Source organism: Cololabis saira, chromosome 1 (assembly GCF_033807715.1).
Source record: "Cololabis saira isolate AMF1-May2022 chromosome 1, fColSai1.1, whole genome shotgun sequence".
In the NCBI taxonomy this organism is placed as follows: Eukaryota; Metazoa; Chordata; class Actinopteri; order Beloniformes; family Belonidae; genus Cololabis; species Cololabis saira.
The window spans coordinates 32375765-32400873 of record NC_084587.1 but is presented as its reverse complement, the minus strand read 5'-3'; the positions used below and the strand labels follow the sequence as shown (position 1 = coordinate 32400873).

At 39.7% G+C, this 25109-nt stretch overlaps 1 protein-coding gene across 6 annotated transcripts; it reads right to left on the bottom strand.

Moving 5' to 3' along the window:
- Window positions 1-23168, bottom strand: nacc1b (nucleus accumbens associated 1, BEN and BTB (POZ) domain containing b). Of its 6 annotated transcripts, none has more exons than XM_061720642.1 (8): window positions 22910-23168; window positions 12281-12431; window positions 11131-11373; window positions 9344-9550; window positions 6421-6874; window positions 3911-4208; window positions 3375-3472; window positions 1-2726 (listed from the first exon to the last, which is right to left on the bottom strand). In XM_061720642.1, exons 2-8 carry the CDS (start codon window positions 12404-12406, stop codon window positions 2395-2397), a joined length of 1758 nt encoding a protein of 585 aa, XP_061576626.1. In that variant the 5' UTR covers window positions 12407-12431; window positions 22910-23168; the 3' UTR covers window positions 1-2394. The 6 variants fall into 6 exon arrangements, with proteins under 6 accessions (XP_061576626.1, XP_061576628.1, XP_061576629.1 ...); XM_061720644.1 differs by having other exon boundaries at window positions 6421-6871; window positions 22910-23020; XM_061720645.1 differs by lacking the exon at window positions 22910-23168 and adding an exon at window positions 21684-21801 and having other exon boundaries at window positions 6421-6871.
- Window positions 23169-25109: the final 1941 nt, after the last annotated feature.

Here is a 25109-nt window from a genome sequence, read left to right as displayed (position 1 = left end):
TAGAAGGGAACACAATGTCCTGCCGCAAATTAGAAACAGTGTCCTTGATTTGGATTTGCACTATTAGGGCATTAAAATACTGTAAATACGAAATATTAATTTGAATCACGTAGTGTCTTCTTCGCAAATACATACTGAGGGGTAGCAGGAAGTGTGAACAAAGACCAAATCTCAAATAAGGACCAGACTGCATACATTTGGCTTGCATTATATATTGTGCTATAACTTACATAAAAAAAAATGGGAATCCTACTTAAATCTGGTGTAAAGACAATTTCATCATTTGTTAAAACCATTAAATTGGTTACTAACGACCAAGTAAAATATCTAATATTGTGTCCTTGTTCCTTCTTCTTTTTTATAAATTCTACCATTTGGCCAAAAAAAAGATTAAATAGGAATGTGACTAGATTGACTTAAGAGGATTGTTTTTATGCTATTGTCTGTTATTTTTATCAAGTACCATCTTCCTTATAGATATCATCTGTACCATTAAAAAGAAATCTTAAAAGCCTGGTTTAAGGCCATGACCTTTAACTTTCAGTCACTTCAGAGGAACTCTTAAATTCTGCAGCCACCGGAAACACCATTATATTTGAACTGATTGCTTACATGAATTGCACTGCAGCCTCTCAGGTATGCTCCGGTGTAATTACTCTTTAATTCCCACGCTGCTCTGGTGCGCCATGCCCGATGCAGCTGACGGCGCTCAAATGCGTATTAGTGTGTAAGCGTGCTCACTGCACTGAAGGGAGAATGAATCGACTAAGCGTGCGTGAAAACACACTGTCTGACGTCCCACTCTCTCTTTGGCCGACACACACACACACACACACACACACACACACACACACACACACACACACACACACACACACACACACACACACACACACACACACACACACACACACACACACACACACACACACACACACACACACACACACACACACAGTTGTATTCTTTGCCATCTACCATTGCTTGAATTAGCGGTTAAGTCAAGTCCAGGCAAGCACAGAACAAGGCAGCAGCGGCTGAGGGAACGGTATGGTGCAAATATTATCAGGGAAATCAATTTAAACATGATCTGAAATTAATCCTCGCACACACATAAACCTAGCTAGGAAGCTCACAGGAAGAAACTTGATTATACATAGTTCTTGATTTTCCATCTGATTTTCTTAAAAAGAAAAAAAAAAGCATGATAAACAGAGATAGAAATAGGATTATATCTATTTTTTCCTTTAAAAAAAATCTTTTTAAAATAAAAACACCCTTTTCTTCTTCTGATACGTACACAAACTTATTTCGATTGTACTCATATCGCAAGAAATAACACAGTGCATTTATCTCACGCAAACTCTGACAAGTAACGGCGAGTAACAAATTTCCCCTCACATCAGGAGCCTTGGAACTGAAAAAGTAAACAAACTGTTTGTTTGTTTTGTTTTTTCAAGGGTTGCAAAGCACGGAAAGGGTTGAAAGGAACAGTTTTCAGTCAAGCAAATTGTACTTTTTCCTTAGCTGGCTGACAAATTTGAGAACACATCAGCCAAATAAAAATGCTGCTGCCTGAATCAGAACTCAGTAGCAAATTGTTTTGAGACCGGTGGGACAGTTTCCCAGCATTCCCAGCTAGAGTTGGCAGGGACACGCGGAGGTCCAGGAGATCATGAACTATGCCAATATATCAGTAATTATTTTAACCCCTCACCTCATCAGCACCATACTTTCAGAGAAGCTCTCATCGCAATGTTCAGATGATATTTAGGAAAACGATTAACAAACGAAACGGGCTCAGCACATTCTCACTCAGTCTCCGCTGACTTACAACGCTGCGGTTTGGATGCCTTGCCACGCATACATTCAACTATCAAAACAACAGTGTTACCGGAGTTTCGGGGAGGAAATATCACTTTTTTTCAAACAGGATTACTGCCCTCCTCCCCAGGGAATGTCTGTGATTGATTATGGTAAGAAAAAAGGGCCTTAGTGACGATACACAACAAAACATTAAAGAATAGGCTGAAACAATAAGCTCTAAAAAGATTGCGTAGGAATGAAGAGGTGAGGGGGACTTATTTCTGACCTCTTCACTCCTTTCTCTATGACTCCATGTCTTTCCGTCTCTCTCCACCAGAAGCACAGTGAGGAACATTCTGGGCTGTAGAGAGAGACCGAAATCTCGACAAAACAAAGGAAAGAAAGCACAACAAAGTGACCTTAAGAGGTGTAAGAGAAGATACAGGTCCCAAACACATGGCAGCTGGATGAGGAGTGATAACTGTCATCAGGACCACAGTGCCCAACCTTCTCGACTCATTATCCCAGAGAAATGCCATCCCTCCTTCCATCAATCTGTCCATTTTATCCATCTGTCTGATCACTCACTCAAAACAAAGTGCTGCCATCTCCTCCTGCCCCTGGGATGCTGTCTGCTGGCATGGCTCCACTTCCTGCTTCACTATTGTTAGCAGCTGCTGCTGCTGCTGCAACAGCTTCCAGCGAAGCCGGGTCAAACCCTTGCTCCGCCCCCAGTGCGTCGCCCTCCATCTTCACACTGTCAGCCAGGAAGGCAGAGTAGGCGTCACTGTCGGCCATCAGCAGTTTAAGCTTGGGGATCCAGCTTTTGCGGACGACGCGACGGGCGTTGGTGCACATGTCGGCTGCAATGGCATTCATCTCGCTCTCCTTGAAGCTCGGTGCAAAGTTCTGGCAGTAGACTGGAGTCAAAGAGGATAAAAAGAAAAAAGAAGATTATGAAATAAAAAAAACAGTCCAATAAGCAAATATTGTAGGCAACAGAAGAATGATCTATCTTAGTCTAAGTGTGAAAGCTTTATCTTGGGAAACTCACTGCCAAACTGAGTATTTGTATCAAAAACTGTCTCTAATCCCGTTTCCATGACACTTGTTCACAAAAGAAAATTGAATCTCTGAATTTGCGATAAAGGGAGCGCTGCAGCGGATCGGTGTTTCCACTGAACTGTTTTTCTCCCAAGCATAGTTATCGTAACTCTCCTTATCTCATCCTGCGAAGCTTCTATTCAAAACAACAAAAACGGAAATCTCAACGTTGGAGAAGATGGACAAAAATATCTTCAGTCTTTGATAAGTATTGCGATTGATGCAAAACGATTAAATAGTGTCTTAGCACAACTACATGTATTAATGTATAAAAACAGCTGGAAACTGGATTTTGATGACTTTATATTGACCAGCTATGTCACATCCAGCGCTGCCAGAGACGTGGAAATGTGCAAAAAAGCGTTTCCACTTCACTTTTGCCATAAACTGGATTTTTAAATCACCTGAAAAACCAGCTCCCGGAAGCATACAAAGGTAATGGAAACGTGACTTGTGTGACTCACATTTAACGGCATGCAGCACTCTGTTGTCCAGAGGTTTACGGCTAGGGTCATTAGTTGATGAGCGGATACCAGTTCCACAACTGTTAGCCAGAGTGCTCCTAAAAAGCAAAAAGAGTAAAAACACAGAAAACTAGCATGTGAGATGATTTTAAACAGAATATCTAATTATATAATACCAAAGTCCCTCCCAATTACTTATTGTTCCTTCCAGAAAAAATGCTGACCAGAACCTAGATTAACAAATTGTTCTGAATCTAGCTGAATTATTAAACAACAAACTACCCATTCATCAAGATATAATCAGAAGAAAAGAGGAACATCTAAGCTAAGCTAAGCTATACATTTTTTAAATTGACATTCTTTTGGGATACTTTAAAGATTATGAGCTCTTTTGGCTTTCCATCAGTTCCTTTGTCAACATCTGCTTCATCTCAGGCTCTCCTTTACCCCTGACATGCTTTATTCTTCCTCCAACAGGTTCTAAAGCAATGAAGGACATGACATTGCAGCACACAAAAATGATTTCAGACACTGACCTGTCAAAGAACGCTGCCAGCAACCGTCGGAGCAGCACTTTGTGGCGGGTGCCAGCGCTGACGTGGCAGTTCATGAGCTGTGCGCGGGAGATGAAGACGGAGGTGCCACTCACTAACTCCAATTTCTCGGCAGGGTCCCCTTCCTCGTACAGCTTTGGGTGGCACCGGTTCCCGATCTGGTTGATAAGCTCGGCGGGTAGCGATGCCAGGTCCTGCCGGGACCGCCCTCCTCTGCCCCCTCGCCCACCTCCTGAATCAGGAGCCATGTCTGGCAGAGCCTCCACCCGCTCCCCAACCACTGAAGATGACAGAGACATAGTATTTACTGAAATATAGGGGATGGGATGATGTATGAGGCCAAATATTTGGGTGTCTGACGTGACAACCAACTCAAAAACAACAACATAACCTTTTGTTTAAGGCAGACTTGGCCTGACAACTTCTCATTCAAAGAGCAACTCAAATTTTCTGGGGACGCTAATGATAATGGTATATCATTAGCATAGCTAAGCACAGCATTATCGGGCTTTGACATCTTTATCTGCACCTAGTTTCAAATTTAAATGATGTGGCCTTCAGAAGTGGGAAGGCAAAACCCTTTTCCTTTTATGTTTCTTAACAGCAAATTCTCATCAGCAAGAACACGTGCACATAGAAAATAAATAAACTAACAATGCTCTGCAAGTAATTAGGGCCCGAGCACTTACAGTGCGAAGGCCCTATTGTATCTGTAGGAATTTTTTTTTTTAATATTCTTATATATATATTTTCTTTTGACGAAATGAGGGCCTTTTTGCCCCCCTAAACGTGCCCCAAAAGTCACCAAATTTTGCACACAAGCCAGGCCTGGCGAAAAATGTGATATTTAATGGTTTGCATTAATGGGCGTGGCAAAATGGCTCAACAGCGCCCCCTAGAAAACTTTGTGCCTCAAGCCCCACAATACGGTTTGACGTACATGCATGAAAATCGGTACACACCTGTATCATGTCGCAACTTAAAGAAAAGCGTTACCGTGGCGACGCTAGACGGCAAAAAGCACGCCCCCCCCTTCATCTGATTGGTCCATATTTGATAGTTCCCCAAAAGTCACCAAATTTTTCACCCAAGCCAGGCCTAGCGATAAATTTGATATTTCATGGTTTGCATTAATGGGCGTGGCAAAATGGCTCAACAGCGCCCCCTAGAAAACGTTTCTCTGCCATAACTTTTAAATGGTTTGACATAAAGATTCGTAGATGGTGTCATCGGACTCAGTATGGAGTACTTGACCTCCATTGGCATGAATTAGCCCCGCCCCTTCTTCTGATTGGTCGATATGTGATACTTCCGATTTTCTGCAATAACTTTTGAATGATTTGACATAAAGACTTGTGGGTGGTGTAATCGGACATGGTTTTGAGTCATTGACCATAAATGGTGCAAATTAGCCCTGCCCCTTCTTCTGATTGGTCGATATTTCATAGTTCCTATTTTCTGACATAACTTTTGAATGGTTTGACATAGGAAGTCGTGGGTGGTGTCATTTCTGATATGCTTATGGGGGGCGGTTGCCATGAGTGCGAGGGCCCGTTCATCGCTGCATGCAGCTTTAATTTGTTTTATGTTTGCTTTCAGGATTAGCCAATGTAACTTAATATTAGATTTTTTATTTTCCATTCAGAAATGAGAAATTTCCAGCTCTCACATTTTTGCAATGCAATGCAACATCAGCTGCACAGCACTAACAAACTGCTATTAGCGTAAACGTCGTTATTTATAATGCCAGCTTTTAAAAGTCCAAACAAACAAAAATAAACAGCTAAACCCAGACTTGTTTAACCGTTGAACTGATATTTGTCAGTTCAACAGTTATCACATTTCATCTCTTTTCTACCAACTTCTGACAGCCTGTTACTTAACTTCGGCAATCATATCTTAAATGCAATGTTTTAACAACTTGGGGCAGTTTAACATATGAATAGTGATAAGACTGTGACTAAAGTATCAGAACCCACAGTCATTTGCTGAACTGGAGAAGAAGGATATGGTAAAATAAAGACTTTCAGTATTTTTTTCTAGTCATTGGGAAATTCTGGTGTTTTTGAATTTCACAATGAAAATGACATTTTACACACAAACACAAAACGCTGTCCCACTCCAGATTATACTATGCTAAACTACATGTAAGTTTCTAATTAAACTATATCAAACTATTTTATGCATATTTTCTTTTGCTTTTTCACATAACCACAGTTCATATAACCAACCACATTGGACATTTAATTCTAAACAACCATCAAATTATCTGGATCAAAGCGAGAGCCAAACTTTCAGCGGTTTCTTTTGAGCCCTTCATTCTTTTTAACATCCTCCACTCACGAAAAGGTTTGCATAAACAAACTTTCAGTGCTTACACTTGTAAACACACTGTAGCCAAGAGTCACATAGATCAGACAAGGAAACCCTTTAGATTTACACAGACACACTGAAAGAAACTCATAAGCTAATGGAGTCATTCGCTGTCTCACCTGTTGCTCCGGCGTTCAGCATGCTGTACATGGTGTACATGTTGCAGATCTGTCTGTACTGCTCTTCAGCACTCTCGTCTGCTATGTCATCCTCTTCTTCATCGTCATGGTAACTGATGGGCGAGTCGCTGGTATACATACTCAGTGTGCCCGGGCTCGTGCCCTCAGGGGTGCCGCCATTGTTGTTGTTATTGTTATGGTTATTGTTGAGTCCAGCTCCTCCCACTAACGTTTGACTGCCACTGCCCGCCATCCCAGCATTAGCTGTTTGTCCACGACCAGAGGCATCCTGCATTACTGTGTTGGAAGAAGAAGAGGAGGAAGAGTAGCGTGCAGCCTTTCTCATTCCACCTCCGCCGCCTCCTCCAGACCCCCCTCCACCATCTCGGTTTCCCCCTTCCCATAACCGTTTGGCCACGGGGGTGCAGACTACAGAGTAGGGTGAGCCCTCCTGCTGGGGAGAAAAGAGGGAAAAGCTGGTTAATTATAACAGCTCTTAAAAAGCTGTCGACTAAAAGTACAACAACAATAAAGAAGCACAATGTGCAAGTCTAACATATGCCTTTCTTCTTCATCGTTCATCATCAACGGGCGTAGACAAAGGTTCACACCACAAAACCAAATACAGTTAGCTCTGTAGAAGTATTTGGACAGTGACAGAGTTTATATTTCCTGCCACCACAATAGATCTGAAATAAAATAATCAAGATGCAATTAAAGTTTTAATTTTAGAGGTGTCACAAAAAAAAATTATATTTACCACTTTACCGCAAGAATTACAGCAGTTTTAACCAAAATACCTCAATTTTCATGTGCCCAAATGTACTTTGACTATTTACTGAAAAGAAGATCATTATCTTAGCTCAAAAACATCAAAAGGCCAGATAGACCGTGGAAGACAACTAAAGTGGAGGATCACAGAATCTTTTCTTTAGCTTGAATTTGACAGAAAACATCTAAAAATGCTCCTCATGTTCTGCTATCAGAGTCTTTGGACAAATTGAACTAAGATAAACTTGTGGTGGGTAGAGAAAAGTATGGAAAAGGAAACTGACAGCTCATGATCTAAAGCATACAGCATCATGCGTCAAACATGGTGGAGGCAGTGTTATGGTAGGGGCATGTATGGCTGCCAAAGGAACGAGCTCAGTGGCATTTGTCCATGATGTCACTACTGACAGAAGTAGCCAGATGAATTCTGGTGTGTGGAGGTTTAAACTGTCTGCTCACATTCAGTCAAGTGTTACAAAACGGACACGACAGCACTACAGTGTAGATGGTGAAAGGATCTCAAGACTTTATGAAAACAAAGAATCCCAGCATTCTTCAATGACCAAGTCAGTCACCCGATCTCACCCAAACAGAGCAGCTTTGCAGTTTCTGAAGGCAAAACTGAAGCCAGAAAGGCCCACAAAAAAGCAGCAACTCTAGAGTGCAGACCCGGCACAGCTTCTCCGACACAGCATCTCCAGGGAGGAAACACTGAGTTTGGGCTGAAAATCTGCACTTTAACTGCATTTTTGATTGTTTCACCTTAAATCCAATGTGGGTGGCCAAGAAAATTCATAAATCCACAACAAACCCGGAAATTGTTTAAATACTCCTGAACCAAACTGTATTGGATCTGCCTGTTTTAACAGTCATCAAGTAACATAACAAAAACTACAAATTTACATTCAAACTACAGAACTACACAATCTGTTCCGATTTGGTCATCTCATATAAAAAACTGTTTAAGACAACCTTGAAAAGACATCTGGCCATTAATTCAAGATAAATCTGACTTATCGATACTTTTCTTTTTGAAACACTAAGTAGCAAGTTGAATCTCAGTAGCTCGTTTAAATATATTTTTCTTGTAAGAAATTGTATCTAATATTCTCTTAATCAGAAATAAACAGAAAAATATGGGAGTAAAAATTTGACAAAGAGAAGAGGTTTCCACATTTTAAAAGTAAAGTGAGCTGTATCCTTCAACGTCAGACTGACGCAGAGCCTACAGCACTGACTTGTATCCTATTTCATAGCTTATGCTGTGGCTCACTCAGAGCCTGATGTGCACTTTCCTAGAAGTGGAAGAGCACATTAGGCTAACTACACACTGCTTTATCCATTTGGCATGTGTTTACAAGGCACACTCAAAAATCGTGGCCCTCTGGAACTCGCATGTAAAATTTAACGGGCTCCAATTGAATCAGGTTTGCTCATAATACTAACATAATAACTATCACTCTGCCAGCAGCTGTGAGCTTCCTTCCACAGCTCCACCGGTCCTAGTAACAGCTGAGCTAAAATCTCCCTTCTTCTCTGGTGTTGCAATAGTTTAAGTACAAAAATAGAGGTCTACAGCATTTGTCAGCTTCCCCCCACACTTACAGGACTGGTGATTTATCCAGTAACTTTTGTTTTTAATCATCATTGTCTGGAACACCGGCAAAACCCTGCTGCCAGCAAAGGTTTTGGGGAACTAAATGGCAAATTGACGCAGACATATATTGCACAAGTATGATTGCTCATGCAGTTGCTGTCTGTGGATCTGAAGTGAAAGCACAAATCCTGATTTACTGTTAATGTACAAGGACTACTAACACTGCATTTCAGTTCATTGATGAACCTTCGCATGAAATTGAAATACAAAAGCATAGTTTCTGTCTGTACGTTAAAATATCTGCCGTTAACATTTTTTTTTTTAATTGTAGAATTATTTACATAGTTTCTAAGAGTTTGACCTCAAACAAATAAAGAATACTACTTTTGAGTAAAACATATAAATATGCATTGAATTAATGCATTTCTTTAGTATTAACAGATTTAGGCTGGTGTAAATAGAAAAAAGTCTATATAAAAAAAGACAACAGTGTGAGTGCTTGTCAGTATTAACACTGTTTAACACTTCCAGTTAAAAGCTACTGGATGATTCTACCTGCTGCTGCTGAGGAACTGGCTGAGGTGTCGTAGCTGTCTGTTCAATCTTCACTTTTGACACCAGTGAGAGGGGCGTCAGACACGGAGCAGGTCTTCCCACGCCCACTCCGCCCCCTCCCACCGTCTGAGTGACGGGACTCTGAGGTTCAGAGGAAGGAGCCTCCTCGGCCTGGAGGCCCTGGGAGTCACAGCTTGGAGAGGAGACCTGAATGTGAGGATGTGTGAAAAAGGTTCAACGTTTAGGAGTGGGTACAGTTTACGTTGACATTCCTAATTCCGAGTACCCCTGCTACACGAACACTTGCATACTGAAATGAGCTTTAAGCTTGATGTGGTTTACTACTGGAATTGTGCATTGTTCCTGTTCAACACATGTATGTATGTATTTATGTATTTATGTATGTATGTATGTATGTATGTATGTATGTATGTATGTATGTATGTATGTATGTATGTATGTATGTATGTATGTATGTATGTATGTATGTATGTATGTATGTATGTATGTATGTATGTATGTATGTATGCAGAGCTGCCTGGGAGATTTGCGAGGCCCTGTGCGGAATGGTTTTTTTTTTCGTTTTTCGGATCGGGTGTCTATATGCGCAATTTTAACTCTCCAATTAGCAAAATACTGGATACCTTCCCCTGTCTCATCATCATTTGGCTTGCCTCGACGCGGGGCCCCACGGCTGCTTGAGACCTGGTCGGATTGATGATTTTTGTAACAAATTTATCAAACGAGCCTTTCAGAGAGGCATTAAACTCTTCCATTTTCTTTAGTTTTTTTTCTTTTTTCATCCCCTGATGGAAATTTCCTGATTCTGTCTCGTTCTCTCGACATTGTGTGACAGTTTGTTCCAACTCCACCCGTCTGGATCAGAGCACCTTGTGTCTGCGCTTGGTCTGACGCAGTTGTATTGAACAACAGACACGCGCATCATTGCACATATATTTATTGATATGCACAGACTAGTACACATTTAGGTCTGTAATGGAACGTGACTGTTGATATTTATAAGGGAAAAAACGAAAAAAAAAAAAAAAAAAAAAAAAAATTTGAAAATTTGAAAAAAAAAATTTGCCAAAAAAAAAAAAAAAAAAAACGGCCCATAGCGCGAGGCCCCTTGGGGCGCGAGGCCCCGTGCGGTCGCACGGTTCGCACACCCCTTGCGGCGGCCCTGTATGTATGTATGTATGTATGTATGTATGTATGTATGTATGTATGTATGTATGTATGTATGTATGTATGTATGTATGTATGTATTCATAAGTTGATTAAAGCTTCTGTTATACCACAAACTGGAAGTGTTCATATATTTTAACAGAAAAAATAAAACATCCTTCAGTAGGAAAATGGTTTGTTTTTATTCTGTTTTCTTTTTTGGTTGTTTGTTTGGTTCTTTTTACATGCTTCACATTAAACAGTATGTGGTGTCTGTTAGTGTGAAAGGGATCTTCAATGAGAATTAGTCTTCCTCATTAATATGCAAATTTATGGAAAAAGGCAATCCAAATTAAATCAGATCATTTGACACTACGGATGAAAGCTGTAGTGTCACTACAATGTTTCAAGCATTATTGAGTCACAAGAATACACAATCCATTTTTACACTGTGACACTACAAATGGTGAAACTGGCAGGTCCTTTATTTTAATGATTGGTTCCTTTAACTACATTGATAAATGACTGCTTACATATATTTCAAGTATACAGGCTGTGAACGTGTGGTCCTGCATTAAAATAAATGGGATTCTTGAATCAGTGCTTCATTATCCGGTTACCTTAAGGAAAAACTCTGTTCCTTTCTCCATTATCTGTTGGATCTGGAGGAAGCCAGCGGTGTACATGAGCAGAAACTGGTCTCCAACATTCATGCTGAGGCGTCCCGTGTAGCAAAAGGCCAGGATCTGCTGGAAGCTCTGAGGCTGCACAGCTGGAGGCAACTCCACTACCGAGCTCTTCCCCCCAGCGTTGAACAGATCCCGGAAGTAAGAGCTGCTGGCTGCTAGTACTGCGCGATGGGCCTGAGGGGCACATGGCAAAGAAAAGTAATTAATCAAGGCTTAAAAACACAAGCATTTTGATGCAAAATCTACAACTCACAGGCAACTCATACTTAAAAAATGTGCAGGAAATGCACTTAAAAAGTAAAATTATGAAACTTGACTAGTTTAAAACAGAAATGTGCAGAATGATCAGGTGGTGACTGAAATCGGTTGATTTTCAGCCTAACTGTGAGGGGGGCTTAGAGCTTAAATGCGTCACGAAACTCCCAAGCATGTTTCGATTTGAAATGTTTTCACTTTGAGTAAAGAATACTCAGACATCAATGTGTATCTGTAAAGGGAAAATCACCCACGGAGGAATAACAACAAATGCATGAGGGATTACAAGAAAGAATCATAACAATTTAAAAAGCCCCACTTTACATGCCCCATGCAAGAAAGCTAACAAAGGCTAAAAGACTAAATATAAAGCTAGCAGGACACACAGCCAGCAGCCTCCGTCATCCGCCATTCATAGTTATCTGTCTAAAGGCTTGGGATGAGTGATAACAGTGAGATATAAGTAAAGAAGATAAACACATCAGGATCTGTAATCTGATGTGTAAAGAGGAATCTACCGCAATTACTTTACTGTTTAAAGGGTTTAAACAAACGCTGCTATTGTGCAACCAGAAGCAGTTACTTTATAGCATTTCTAGTGATAAAGAAATCCTGCTGCAGTTTTGATGAAAATGTAAAAGTTATTTATGGAGATTTTAATTTTAAAGTTTAATGATAAAACAACTTTTTTAAATGCATTCAGTTGAAATGAATAAAGAATATCTGAAGAAAATCAGAATTGACCAATAAAATGCTATCAGTGTATCTCTACTTTATGTTACTCAGAAATTAGGCTTTAAATTCCATATGAATTCATAAATCTGACCTTAAAAGCATGACCCTTGACGACCACAGAGACGTCACAGTATAGGCCCTGAAGTCGCTGTTCGTTCAGACACTCCAGGACGTTGTTGCCAAAGTTAGGGATCGCCATCTGCAGTGTCTGAGCCATAACGCTAAGCCCAGCACCACAGGGTCTGCGGGAAACAGAAACAACAAAGTTACGGCAGAGATAAGAGGAGTTTGATGAAAAGTTAGAGCAAGCAGTGAATGACATATATGACAAAAAATATAAACAACCATATATTGCATAGTATGGAGAAGTGAGCAGATGATGGGATGCTCCGACTAAATAACAGAGAAAAGGGTGAGGTAAGTTACAAACCAATAAATAAGGAAATATCAAAGACGTGTCGAGAAGGAGAGGAGAGGATAAGCCAGCAGCACAGGAGTACAAAAAACTGTTAAAAAGTAAGAGTAGTAGAAAAGGACTTGGAGATGCACAAGATGGAGAAATAAAATAAAGAAATAGAGAACTTTACATATATGATGATTAATGAATGTAATATTTGGTACACAACTTCAAATCAAATCAAAATCCATCTGTTTCAAATGAAAGAGAATGTTCTCTCTTCTTCCTAACCGTATGTATGTATGTATGTATGTATGTATGTATGTATGTATGTATGTATGTATGTATGTATGTATGTATGTATGTATGTATGTATGTATGTATGTATGTATGTATGTATGTATGTATGTATGTATGTATGTATGTATGTATGTATGTATGTATGTATGTATGTATGTATGTATGTATGTATGTATGTATGTATGTATGTATGTATGTATGTATGCATACATGCATTTATTCATTCATGCATCTATTCAGTTCAGTTCAGTTGTATTTTTCACCATCCAATATAGAAGACCATGATCAAAAGAGAGGAAACTGTCCAATTTACAAGAGAAAAATCAAAGAGAAAAATCAATTTCTACAACAATTTTATTAAGACTAAAAGGTGTCACTTTTGAGCACACCCTTGTTTTTGTTAATGAAAGCACAACAAAACACATTGAACTGCTCTAATGCCAAGTGCGATGCTGCAGAAGTAAACATCAGAGAGTACAAAGGTGAGTCACAACTCTATTGAATAAATACATAATACACAGGATTGTGGCCTCCAAGCAATGGATGCTGGCCAAGTTTAGCTGACGTGACAAGTATTTGGACTGTAGCTTGTAATGAAAAGCTGATAATATACTCCACTGTAACCTGGCAACAACCCCACACAACCTACTAATCTGAAACAATACTAAACTGATTAACCGTGTTCCTCCACTGTGAAGAAGACTAACAGGCCAAGCCCAATAACCTAAAAGGCCCAATAATGAAGAAGGAGGATTTCAAATCACTTCCACACAGATGCTGCAGCGGAACAGGCATGTCAGCCAAAATATCAGTCTTTTACAACTCTCATCCAACATTTAACACACCTTTGGGGACGTTTTCCAGTCTTGTAGAATTGCAACATCTCTTTGTCATGTGCCTGATTGACTGGAAATGCAAACTTCATTACAATAAGAAAATATCCACACAACATCATGTCAAACCATCTATAACAATGTTCTCCATTGTCATTCAAAGCCTGTTAACAGACACTAGAGCTGAGGAACGGCTCAATAAACTAAATATTTGACTGTCACTTTTCAAATTATGTCCAAGTTAAATAGTTTCTCACTAATCTCTTTTACTGCCTACAAAGAAATACTGTTGTTTTTTTTAAGAGGAAACATAGTTATTGATATGTTTAACTCTGGTCTACAATAATTAAAAAACAAAGAAAAACATATTTTAATGCCACTACTGACTCTTCACAAAATACTAACTGATGGCTGGCTTAACTGTTTACTTAATTACAATTTGTTACAATGTGACTTCCAAACACTAAATTGTATTTCAAAATACTAATTTATTCAAAATATTATCATTCTGGACTGGCAGCCTGTTTCCAACTGTTTTGCCCAAAGACAACATGGGGAGGCTCCATGGATGGATGGATGGATGGATGGATGGATGGATGGATGGATGGATGGATGGATGGATGGATGGATGGATGGATGGATGGATGGATGGATGGATGGATGGATGGATGGATGGATGGATGGATGGATGGATGGATGGATGGATGGAATCCTTCTACAAAGTTATTTTCACCAGGATACATCATCTTCTTTTTAATTAAAAACAAACAGGACAGATGTACTCCACTGAATATATAAGTCCCAATTTACAATCTCAGTTAATAAAAGCATAAATTCTCCCCATAAATTAATTTAAATGCATATATTTTATGCACATATTTCATTTGTTTCCTTTATCCCAGGATCCTGGATAGGAATAAGGACTAAAGCAGTTCTGCGCTTTTGTCCTACACTCTCATAAAGACAGCACTGAGAATAAGGCTCCATCAGTATTTTATTAGATTTATTTTCAGGTTTATGGCAACTAATTCATTTTGATTCATGAAAGAATAGTGCAGTAATGAATACTGGGTGATGAAAACAAAAAACAACCATTAAATAGCAGTTGGCAGTTCTTTTAACTCCATAATTCATGTAGGTTTGGGTTATCAACTGAGGGTGTGCTCAAAGACAGCAGGTCAAGGCTATTTTAATCCCCTTGCAGATACTGTATATGGCATGTCTGGTACGAATGTCGGGTGTTTTGCACACATAATTGTTTTCAGATTTTCTTCACTGGCAGGTTTTGCTACTCTGAACATTCTCAGTTGGGCAAAACTTTGTTTTGTATTGACTGTATAATTACTTCCCAGTTCAGAATTATACGGCATATTGCAAACCCAGGAACAAAATCACGAGAGGTTTGTAAAAAAAAAAGTTTTTTTTTTAACAAAACAATTTAATTTTTTTATTAACCTGCTTTTTGTGTTGTACTTCCAACGTTAAGCATGTGCCCTTTTATTTGCAGTTGCAGATAAATGGTCTAACACCTCTATTTACCATAATGACACAAGAGAACAATAGACCTCAATCGAATAACTTTAGTTACCAATTCAAGAATCGCTAATATTCTGGTTCAGATATGTACAGTAGTATCACAGTTAAGTGTTCAGCAGAGAGAGAAGGAAAAGCGGACAGATGAGAGGAAACACAATGCGTCTCCAAATAGAAAACTGCGCAAAATGTGCATCACAAGTGAAATAAACACAGATGTAAATTTGTCAGATAACCACACTTCAGTTTTGTTGTCTTCTAACAGGCCGATTGTAATCGCTCTCACTATGGCGGGCAGCTTCTGGTAGCCCACCAAAGTAGGGGCACCACTCTGGAGGCCATTCCTACCGCAGGACAGTTTGTGGCCACAATCGTATTTAACTCGACTCTGACATTGATGGCTACAAAAAAATGTAAGCAATTAATCCACAACACAACTGCAAAAGTAGTACAGTTGCATTATATTTAGATTATTTGAACAATGCCAACTCACAGCTAAAGTCATCTGAGTGCTCTACTGGAAAAAGTAACAAGTTCAGTTGTATCAGTATTCACAGGAAAATGAAAAAGATAAATCCTTCAACAGCTACAAACCTCGCGCTTGTAAGAAAGAAAGAAAATTTCTCCCTAAAAAGCTATTAAACAGGTGACCGAAAGGAAAATGTCTCCCCCACCACAAAGGCCTGGAAAGTGGAATGAACTGAAAATACAGTTCAGAAATTAGGAAAAGAAGCTAAACAAAACATGAACAATAACCCGGCTTGGCAAGGACAAATATATTTGTCCGAGTGTTTTATAATAAACAGTGACTGTAGACAGTTTTACTAGTCAATCATGTGCTTAGCCATAATGACTCCTGAGAACAGTGAGGTTTTAAAGACCAACGTATACACATCTTTCTCACAAACCACAAAGGGATTTTTGAACAGTTACCATTTTTATAATAATAGAGAGTAAAATGAGCAGCAATGCAGATTTCTGCACAACCGCACAGATCAGAACTGTCCACTGCAGAAATACCTTAGTTCTGTTTGACTGGGGCAGATAACTCAAATTTAGTTTAAACAAACCAAGAAAATTCATGACAATGTGTCTGGCTGTGAAATAGTGTCATTTCATGGAAGCCAAAATTCAATATACAACACAAACATTACCCAAAAACCAAAATCCTTATGTGAAGCTAACACCAGATGGGTTGTCCCACTCTAAAGTTAATAAAACAAGAAAATGACAACTATTTCCAAAATACAATACCTTTTCGCATCATTCAAGTTATAAGACATTTAAAAAAAATGCCTGCTGAAGATGCATTTTCCCTTTAAACAACTTTTTCACAAGTGCCTCTCCTTGGCCAAAAGCAAAAGATAGTTGTATTAAGATGCTTCCAGGTGGGATTGTAAAACAGGGTCCTGTGGCATGCTTACTCAGCAAACTCTCCTCAGCTGGAAAATAAATGTTGCAAAGAAAAAGAAAAAGTGCTAAAGCAGTTTTGCGCTCCCGTCTTACACCCTCATAAAGACAGCACTGAGAATAAGGGTTCATCAGCATTTCATTAGATTCATAATCAGGTTTACGACAACTGATTCCGTTTGATTCATGAATGCACCGTGTACAGTGAGGATTATTGGGCGATATAAAAACAAAAACAAACCATTACTTTTGTTTTGTGTTTTAGTTGGCAGTTGGACTATTATCTCCATAATTAATGTATGTTTGGGTTATGACCTAAAGATGTGCTCAAAGGCAGATGGTTACTATGGATCTGTAACAGTTGTGTAAAGTGCTGTTGTAAATCACCATGCTTCATTGGTTGGGCAGCCCTGTCTCAAGTCGTGTTTCCATTACCCCTAGATTTGCGCAAAACCCAAATATTGAAAAAGAATTCCTGTAATGGAAACGGCTCTAATGCGAAAAAACTCCCAAATATCAAATAAATCCCTTTTCGCTTCCAGGAGGTGGTTTTTCAGGCAATTTGATTATCCGCTTATTCATAGAAGTGTAATGGAAACGCTTTTTGCGAATTTCCACATCTCTGGCAGCATCTGGGTCTGACGTAGCCAGTCAATATAAAGTAATAAAAAAATCTAGTTTCCATCAGGTTTTGGCTTCATTAATACATGTAGTTGTGCTGTAACACAAATTAGTCATTGTACATTACATAAGGGCTTTGCCTCTGAATAACCATTTGAATGATCATCTGCTACCTTCATCATCTGACTATTTCCTCCACAGCGGTAGCGACAATCTCAATAATTTGTGAAAGACTAAAGATGTTTTTGTCCATCTTCTTCAATGTTTAGATTTTCTTTTTCATTATTTTGAAGAGAAGTTTCGCAGGACGAGATACGGAGAGTTATGTGAATTACACTTATTTGAAAAACACCATTCCCGACTCCGTGCAGCGTTGCCTTTATCGCGAATTCAGAGATTACATTTTCTCGTAATGGAAACGTGACTTCAGACAACTATTAAAGTCACACATGGACAGTCAGATAGGGGAACCTTTTATTACAATATAAGCTAAATGTAAGTTATATAGCTATTTTTAGTCTTCTTCGCCTCTTAATTCAAATTAATCACATTTGTGATCTAGGGAAATTAGGTTTTTTCTCTAATACACATTTACCCATTCGTATGATAATATACTATACATTCCAACACTGATAAAAAGCACTGTATGGTCCCCCTTGTTAAGGAACTTAAACACACAGATACAATGGAAAGATCCAAGTTAAAAGGACAGTCCTCTTTCACTCTCTTTTTTTCCTAATCTTTACACTAAACAGAAAAATGCCAGGGGAAAAGAACTACTTTATATTCTCAGCCTCTTACCTACTATATTAGTTTCCATGACTTTCAGTGAGCACTTGAATGCAGGGGAGCTTCTGAGTGACCAACAGTAATGCCTGGGGTTGTTTTTATTTGTAAACGCGATAAATCACACAAATAATTATGAAGACAAAGCATGTGAAAGAAAATTCCCCTTTCGTAAACTGCATCGATCACCTCAAAATAGAAAATAAATGCAGTGGCTATGGTGATAATCTTAATAACAATCCTGCATGTGTGATGAATGTTTAAACTGCTTAAGTGTGTTTTGTTCATCTTGAGGTCAACATGTTCTTCCAGGCCAGTACACTTCTTGATTGATTTCACTTCATCTCACCCTGGGGAGCATTGACATGTCGCCCCATGGACAGCCTGCCCGCCACCTTTCCCTCCTCACAGGTCACAGAGGTCACAATAACTTCCAAGACACATAAAGGGGAGTTAATTCACACCACTTGACCCTTGCCCTGCCGTCAACATGTGCCTTTTACACGCTCAGTCTCTGTGTGTGGCTCTATCTGTGTATGTGTGCAGCTTGTTCACTTCATCTCTGTCCAACAAACTTTGCAGACTAATTTAACGCTTGTTCCAGCACCCCAATAAAAACAAAAAATAAATTAAATAAAAAAGAGAAGAAACAATACTTGAGTACAAGGGCGTAGGTTTGGTCTCAACATTGGTAGAGACGATATAACAGAATAACCTGCATGTACTTTTTGCTGGGGACGGGACATTAATAAGATCAAACAGATTGGGTGAACGGGGGTCAGGGCTACATTTGTCACGAATATGAACCTAATTAATTGATAGGCTAAATGATCAATGCAAAATAAATCTGTATTGACTTAAACTAACTTTCATGTGTATTGGTTCACCTGATACACGGTTCGATTCAAACCTTTGTTTTCAAAAACTATTAAAGAAACATTTTGAAAACTTCCAGAATATTCCAGGATTTTATTAGCAATTTAAATTGCAATATTTGAACATAACTTAAATTATATTAACATACACAATAAATACAAACTTATTAATAGCTTCTTACCTACTACTTAACCTATATATGGAACTACATGTTAGCCTACATTGTCCTTCACCACAAGAGTAATACATTGCTTTAATTGGTTGTCTCTTTCACCTTCTTCTCCCTTATTTTCATTTCTAAAATGCATCAGTGGGTTGAGCAATTATGGAAAAAATGGTCAAGTCATCAGCCAATCAAACGTGCGTTTGAGGAAAAAAAAACGGCAAATTCAGCAAGTGAAAAGGGGTAAATGTAAGTCTCAACATAATGAAAATAATTCACTTAATAATGGTAGGGTCAATTCTATCCTTACAACATTTGGGAAGACAATCTAAATTACCTTTATATCTGAACTCATTATATAATGCAAACAAGGTTGCTTAAAAGTTGGTGGGGACAATTTGAGCCCCCTGAAAAGTTGGTAGTGTTATGTCCCTACCGTCCCTATGCAAACCTACGCCCTTGCTTGAGTATTGGTTTGGAGCTTCCTGGACCTTTAGTGACAACCTGAGCTTGTGATCTCAACATCAATCACTGCCTGATCAAATTCAGTTTCCTGGTTTTAGTTGGGTTAAAGGTGGCCTGTTAGCACGTAGCAGGCCAACGCCAGAGCTAATATTGATCATAAAAACACTCTTTCACCTGTGCAATATCCGCAGCCAGCACGTCCTTTAATTACATGTAATAAATGACAGCCTGCGCTTTATACATGTATGACCGAAATGCTGCGTTCAGAGTGACTCCTAGAAACCCGGACATCCCAGTGCTGCTACGGCGTAGCTCCCTCTCAGCGCCGCTGGAGCGGAAAGTTCAAAAGCAAAAAATAATAATATATATAATTTTGCAAGCGCCGATAATGTATCAATTGATCTCACGTGAAAGTCTATCAGAATGGCCGGCGGCGCCGGCGGAGCTCCCTGGGGAGGAGGTTCCCGGTGGAGCCCTCGGTGCCCCGCCGTGTGCCCTTCGCGGTGCCCGGCAGAGTGCGGGAGTCCCGGCCGCCGGCCGGCCCGGGCCGCGGCTGGATGTCACTCCCGACTGTTTGTCGTCCGAGAACGCGGGGACATGTACATTGGCACGGAAAGGTGGTAATAAAAGGGGTAAATATTGAGCGGTGCCAGCATGGTTTGAACCAAACTCCCTCCTCCACCTCCTCCACCGGTCCAATGGCAGCTACCGATACGGGTCAGACACGCGTTATTAAGGCTCATTTATGGTTCCGCGTAACACCAACGCAGAGCCTACGGCGTACGGTGCCGCGTTCCATTTGTCCTCGGAAGGGGGGATTTTCCAGTTCCCAGTCGTAATTTTCAACTGGAACGCCCCTCGAAGTGGGATTTCCCACTGGGAAAGTGGGAGAGTCTTCACCACCCCCGAGTTCACATTCCAAGATGGCTGCCCCGGTTGTAAACAGTAGAAGAGAGCTCTGTAAAAATTCGTAGCACTTCATTCTAGTTTTGGTCACACTAAATCAGTCGTATACAAGTATTGTTTGGCATATATGTGCTGCTATAGTGTAATTTACATTTTTCATGTGGTATAAGCGAACTACAAACTTGTTTTCCTACTTTGTAACTGGAACGCTGATAACTCGGCTGTGACGTCATTCCCAGCTCCCAGTTCCGACTTCCGAGGTAAATGGAACGCAGCATAAGCTCTGCGTCGATTTAACGCAAAACCATAATTCAGGCTTTATTCCTCTCCAAGATGTCGCTCGTACTGTGTCACAGATATTAAATGATTCATTACATCCCCCCAATAAAAAAAAAAAAAACGGCATCGGGCAATGAAACACGTTTCACTTCGCTGAACTCAGAAAAACGACATATTTTTATTGTATTTATTTTAGAGGAGGAGCAGGGAAGGGGGGGTCCTGGCTTTCCATCTTTAACCGACATCAACAGGTCATCCAGGGACACAAATGCGCTGTAACTGTAGGCGAGACAGAGGGATGGATCCGGCATGGCGAGAGCAGAGAGGAGGGGAGAGGAAAGTGAAGGGGCTGGCTGTGAAATCTTAACCCGTTTACCGACACAACGCTGTGATTATAGACGATTCAGCGACTGCTGGAGCTTTTATTACGGATGTGGCTCTTGGAATTAAAAAAAAAAAAAAAAAAAAAAGGACTTTCACCAACACACCGGGGAGTTTGGTGTAAGTTGAGGAATGCGGGAGAGAGAGATGAACTCTCCTGCTCCGGGTTATAAAGAGAGACGCAGATCTCGGAGGAGAAGGTATGAAGCCGGTGTGAAGTGGTTAAAGTTTGGTCTGTCACCATGTGCCCATCCCCCATTGAAGCCAGCATAACTTTAACACCCCAAACCCCCTCCCAGAAAGAAATAAAAAATAAAAGAAAGCAGAAATTAGGAAAAAAAAGAGAAAACCCCACACACACAATAGCCTCCACTTCACCACAGCACTACACCCGCGTCCGGGTTAGAGACGGCTCCCTCTCCAACACCACACTCGCATCTACATTTGTCTCACCAGCTTTTTTTTTTATTATTATTGATCTTTTTTTTTTCTTAATTTAATTTAATTAGATTTTTTTTACCAGCTGACCCAGCACATTCAGGACTCACCCCTCGGCCGCGTTCCGCTGGAAATGATTTCAATGGAGGAGCGGCGCAGAAGAAGCGGTCTAGTGTCTCCCTCCGCCTCGCCACAGACACTCATTCACTGTAACTGTGTGCTGTGAACCAGTCACTCACACACACGCACCAAACACACCAGCGAGGACAGGAGCGCAGAGCTATCGAGGAGGGGACACAGAGGAGCAGAGTGGTGGGGATTTTTCTTTTTTTTTTTTTCTTCCTCCAACCCTCCCAGGGGTTGCAGACAGATCACAGAGGTACTGATCAGTCTGACAAGTAGACAGACTGATAAAAAGAGGGCTGTCGGAAACATCTCGCCAACTGCAGCTACTGTAACGAATTAACACTACATACCTATTGTGTTTTTTTTTTTTTAACAGCTTGTGCTTTTTATTATTTTACTTCTTTTCTTATTCTTACCTATTTGTTATTATGTCTTGCCGCTTTTAATGTCAATGTAAAGCACTTTGAATTATCTTGTGTTGAATTGTGCTATATAAATAAATTTGCCTTGCCTTGCCTTGCCTTGATTTCCCCAAATAAAACGGGTTTGCAGCCGAATGGGGACTGACAAACTTCAGCAGCTTTCCATCAATATAGCCAACGGTAAAAACCATCACATTGATGGATGTTGTGTCATATTTATTATGTAGGACACATTTTAACAGCTTGCATGTTATCTAAAGTATCACTAAACTCAATAACACAAGTTTTTCTGACCATGTGTCTCAACATTTTGACTTGATTTAAAAAAAAATAAAAAATTATGCATTTATTGTGTTTCACCAAAACGACGGAGAAATAATAATTATAATTTAATTATTATTATTATTATAATTATTATTTCCCGGCTATTTTTTTTTCAATCACAGTTTAAGTGCAAAGTGCAGTATCGTTTTTTTGGCGGGAATGTAACCACAAACAAACAAACAAAAAAGCAAAATATTAAACCGAATCATAGTTAAGTAAAAGAATAACGGATTAAGGCTAATTTATGGTTCCGCGTTACACCGACGCAGAGCCTACGGCGTAGAGTACGCGGCGAGACGCACCGTTCGTTGCGCCTCGCCGCGTCGATTTAACGCAGAACCATAAAGCAGGCTTTAGGAGGAACTGCAGGAAGCAGGTAGACAGGCAAAGCCAGGCAAGGCAGCGTCCCTAGTCGACCCGACTGTCTGAGCCCCACCCACCCGGACCCGCTCCCACTGACCGGCTGTCTGCTGGCCGTGGCTCCGGTTCCCTGCTGCCCGCCAGCGGCTCGATGTGCCGGGGTGGAAGTGCGTCTAGACTCCGGGCAGGTGAGCCCTCCGGGGCCTCCAGGCGCTGCGCTCAGTGAATACTAAACAGGATGAGACTGCATTCGGGCACGGCACTGCGCTCCCGCTCTCCCTCCCTGTCATGCCAAATACTATTAACTCTATAATTCTCCAGTGTCAGATGTATAGCGCCACGCTCTCTGGGCATTCATTGTCACAGCGCCCCCATCCAGATGTTCACGCTAGTGTGCATACAGGCATGCAGCAGCAGAGACAGGTACTTTTCACACACTGGCTGCTCACTGCATGCAATCTTCCATATAATGCTAAATAGATGCCAACGAGTTAGTTCGTTTAGTTTAAGTTTATTTCAGTCATATATACCTTTCAAGGCAACAAAGAAGAAACTAATTTTACAATTTGACTGAAAAAGGCTCAGGCAGAAGCAGAGCTTATTAATGCCCGCCTACTACACAACTTAAGCTACACAATACATGGTGTCAAGTGTGGAAAAAAAAGAACAAAAAACAAACAAAAAAACAAACATAAAATAAACATATAAGATAAGATAAGATAAGATATCCTTTATTTTCTCCCTCAGTGGGGAAACTTATTTTGTTGTCAGCAGTACACTTAGCACACACATGTAGGGGAGGGGTAAAAAGACTGAAAAGTCAGAAATAAAAAAATATATAAAGAATAAAAAAAGATACGTATAAAATATGTATAAACACAGGATATGAACAGTATATACAGTATAGAAACAGTGCAGAAAAGCAGGTGGAGTGTTGTGAGGTAGACTGGCAGATTGACAGATATTGCACATCTTATATTATTGCACATGTGATATTATTGCACATATTATTGTCCACTGGCTACTGAGAGCAGGCCTTGTTGTACAATACTGTATATACTGTACATACACTTGCATACATACATGTACACACATAGATGCATATACACACACATACATATCTCTTTTCCCCTTTTTTCAATTACAGCCATAACTCCCAAATATAAATACACATAATTATTTTTTGAACATAACAAAGGAAGTACATTGCTAAAGTTTGAGATCAACACTATTCCACGGCTGGACCCCTTTAAAAGAAATACATCTAGAATACATCTAGATGTATTCTAGATGTGAATATGTCTCATCTACAGCTAGTTGAAATAGAGGAAAAGTAGGGTGAGACCAGGCACTGAAATGTTTATGATTTTCAGTCTACACACTGACCTGAAAAGTCTATAGGATCAGCATTATAACATTGCAACTCAAATGTATTCATTTATTGTTATTGTTTGGACCTGGTTTTGTTAAAATTACCTGTTATCAGCAAAATGTAGAAATATCTCATATTAAAGGTGTCTTTATATGGATAACATTGGTAGATAAGCTGCGCCTGCGTTCCTGCTAATCGTTAATATTTATTATCAAATAAAATAGGAGGTCAAGGTTAGTTGGACAATTTTATACGTGCATGAAGTTCCCGAAATAATTAAAGCAAGATCCCAAACTTCCTTGAAGTTCACTGGAAGCCTCAGTGGTTTTTTGTTTGGTGGTTTTATGAAGCCAAAACTTTTAGAAGTTTGCAAAGCAGAACCACAACACAATGATAACAAGCTCTGGTAAGGAGTTTTGACACAGTGAGTGTCCTCAGGGTTACTGATGTCATGTAGAAGCTGGATATGTTTTCTAATCAAAACTGTAAGACCACATCTTTTTGTTACACATTACATCATAAACACAATGATCTGATGTTTCTATCCTCTGAACATCGTAAACGTGGCTCTTCTCAATTGTTAAAAGTCAATTCTTTAATATTGCCCATTTATTTCAATTATATTCAAGGAAGTTTTAATTAATTCATTTGAAATGTCTCTTAACTTTTTCTCAGTTGTATCTCAGACTACATTTATCCAATAGTTGTTCCACAAATAATATTTTACACAATAATTTCCAAAAATAAGGCACCACCTAACAGTTTAGACATGTCATATGTCACAGTTAAACAGTTTAGTTAATTTAAAAATGTGTCAAGCTCTGGGAACTATTTTGATTAATGTGAAGAAAACATGAGACTACATTTTTCATGAGCTTGTGTAGATTTAAAAACCAGACCAATCAGTAAGATACAGTATATATTCAGC

Excerpts from the sequence above, each read along its gene's own strand:
- nacc1b (XM_061720645.1), bottom strand. The coding sequence starts at position 21,781 with ATGAGTGTCTGTGGCGAGGCGGAGGGAGACACTAGACCGCTTCTTCTG. Across the intron at positions 9,551-11,130 it reads GAACAGAGTTTTTCCTTAAG|GTCTCCTCTCCAAGCTGTGA; the intron begins GTAACCGGATAA and ends CCTCACATTCAG. Across the intron at positions 6,872-9,343 it reads CAGTTCCTCAGCAGCAGCAG|GAGGGCTCACCCTACTCTGT; the intron begins GTAGAATCATCC and ends TCTCCCCAGCAG.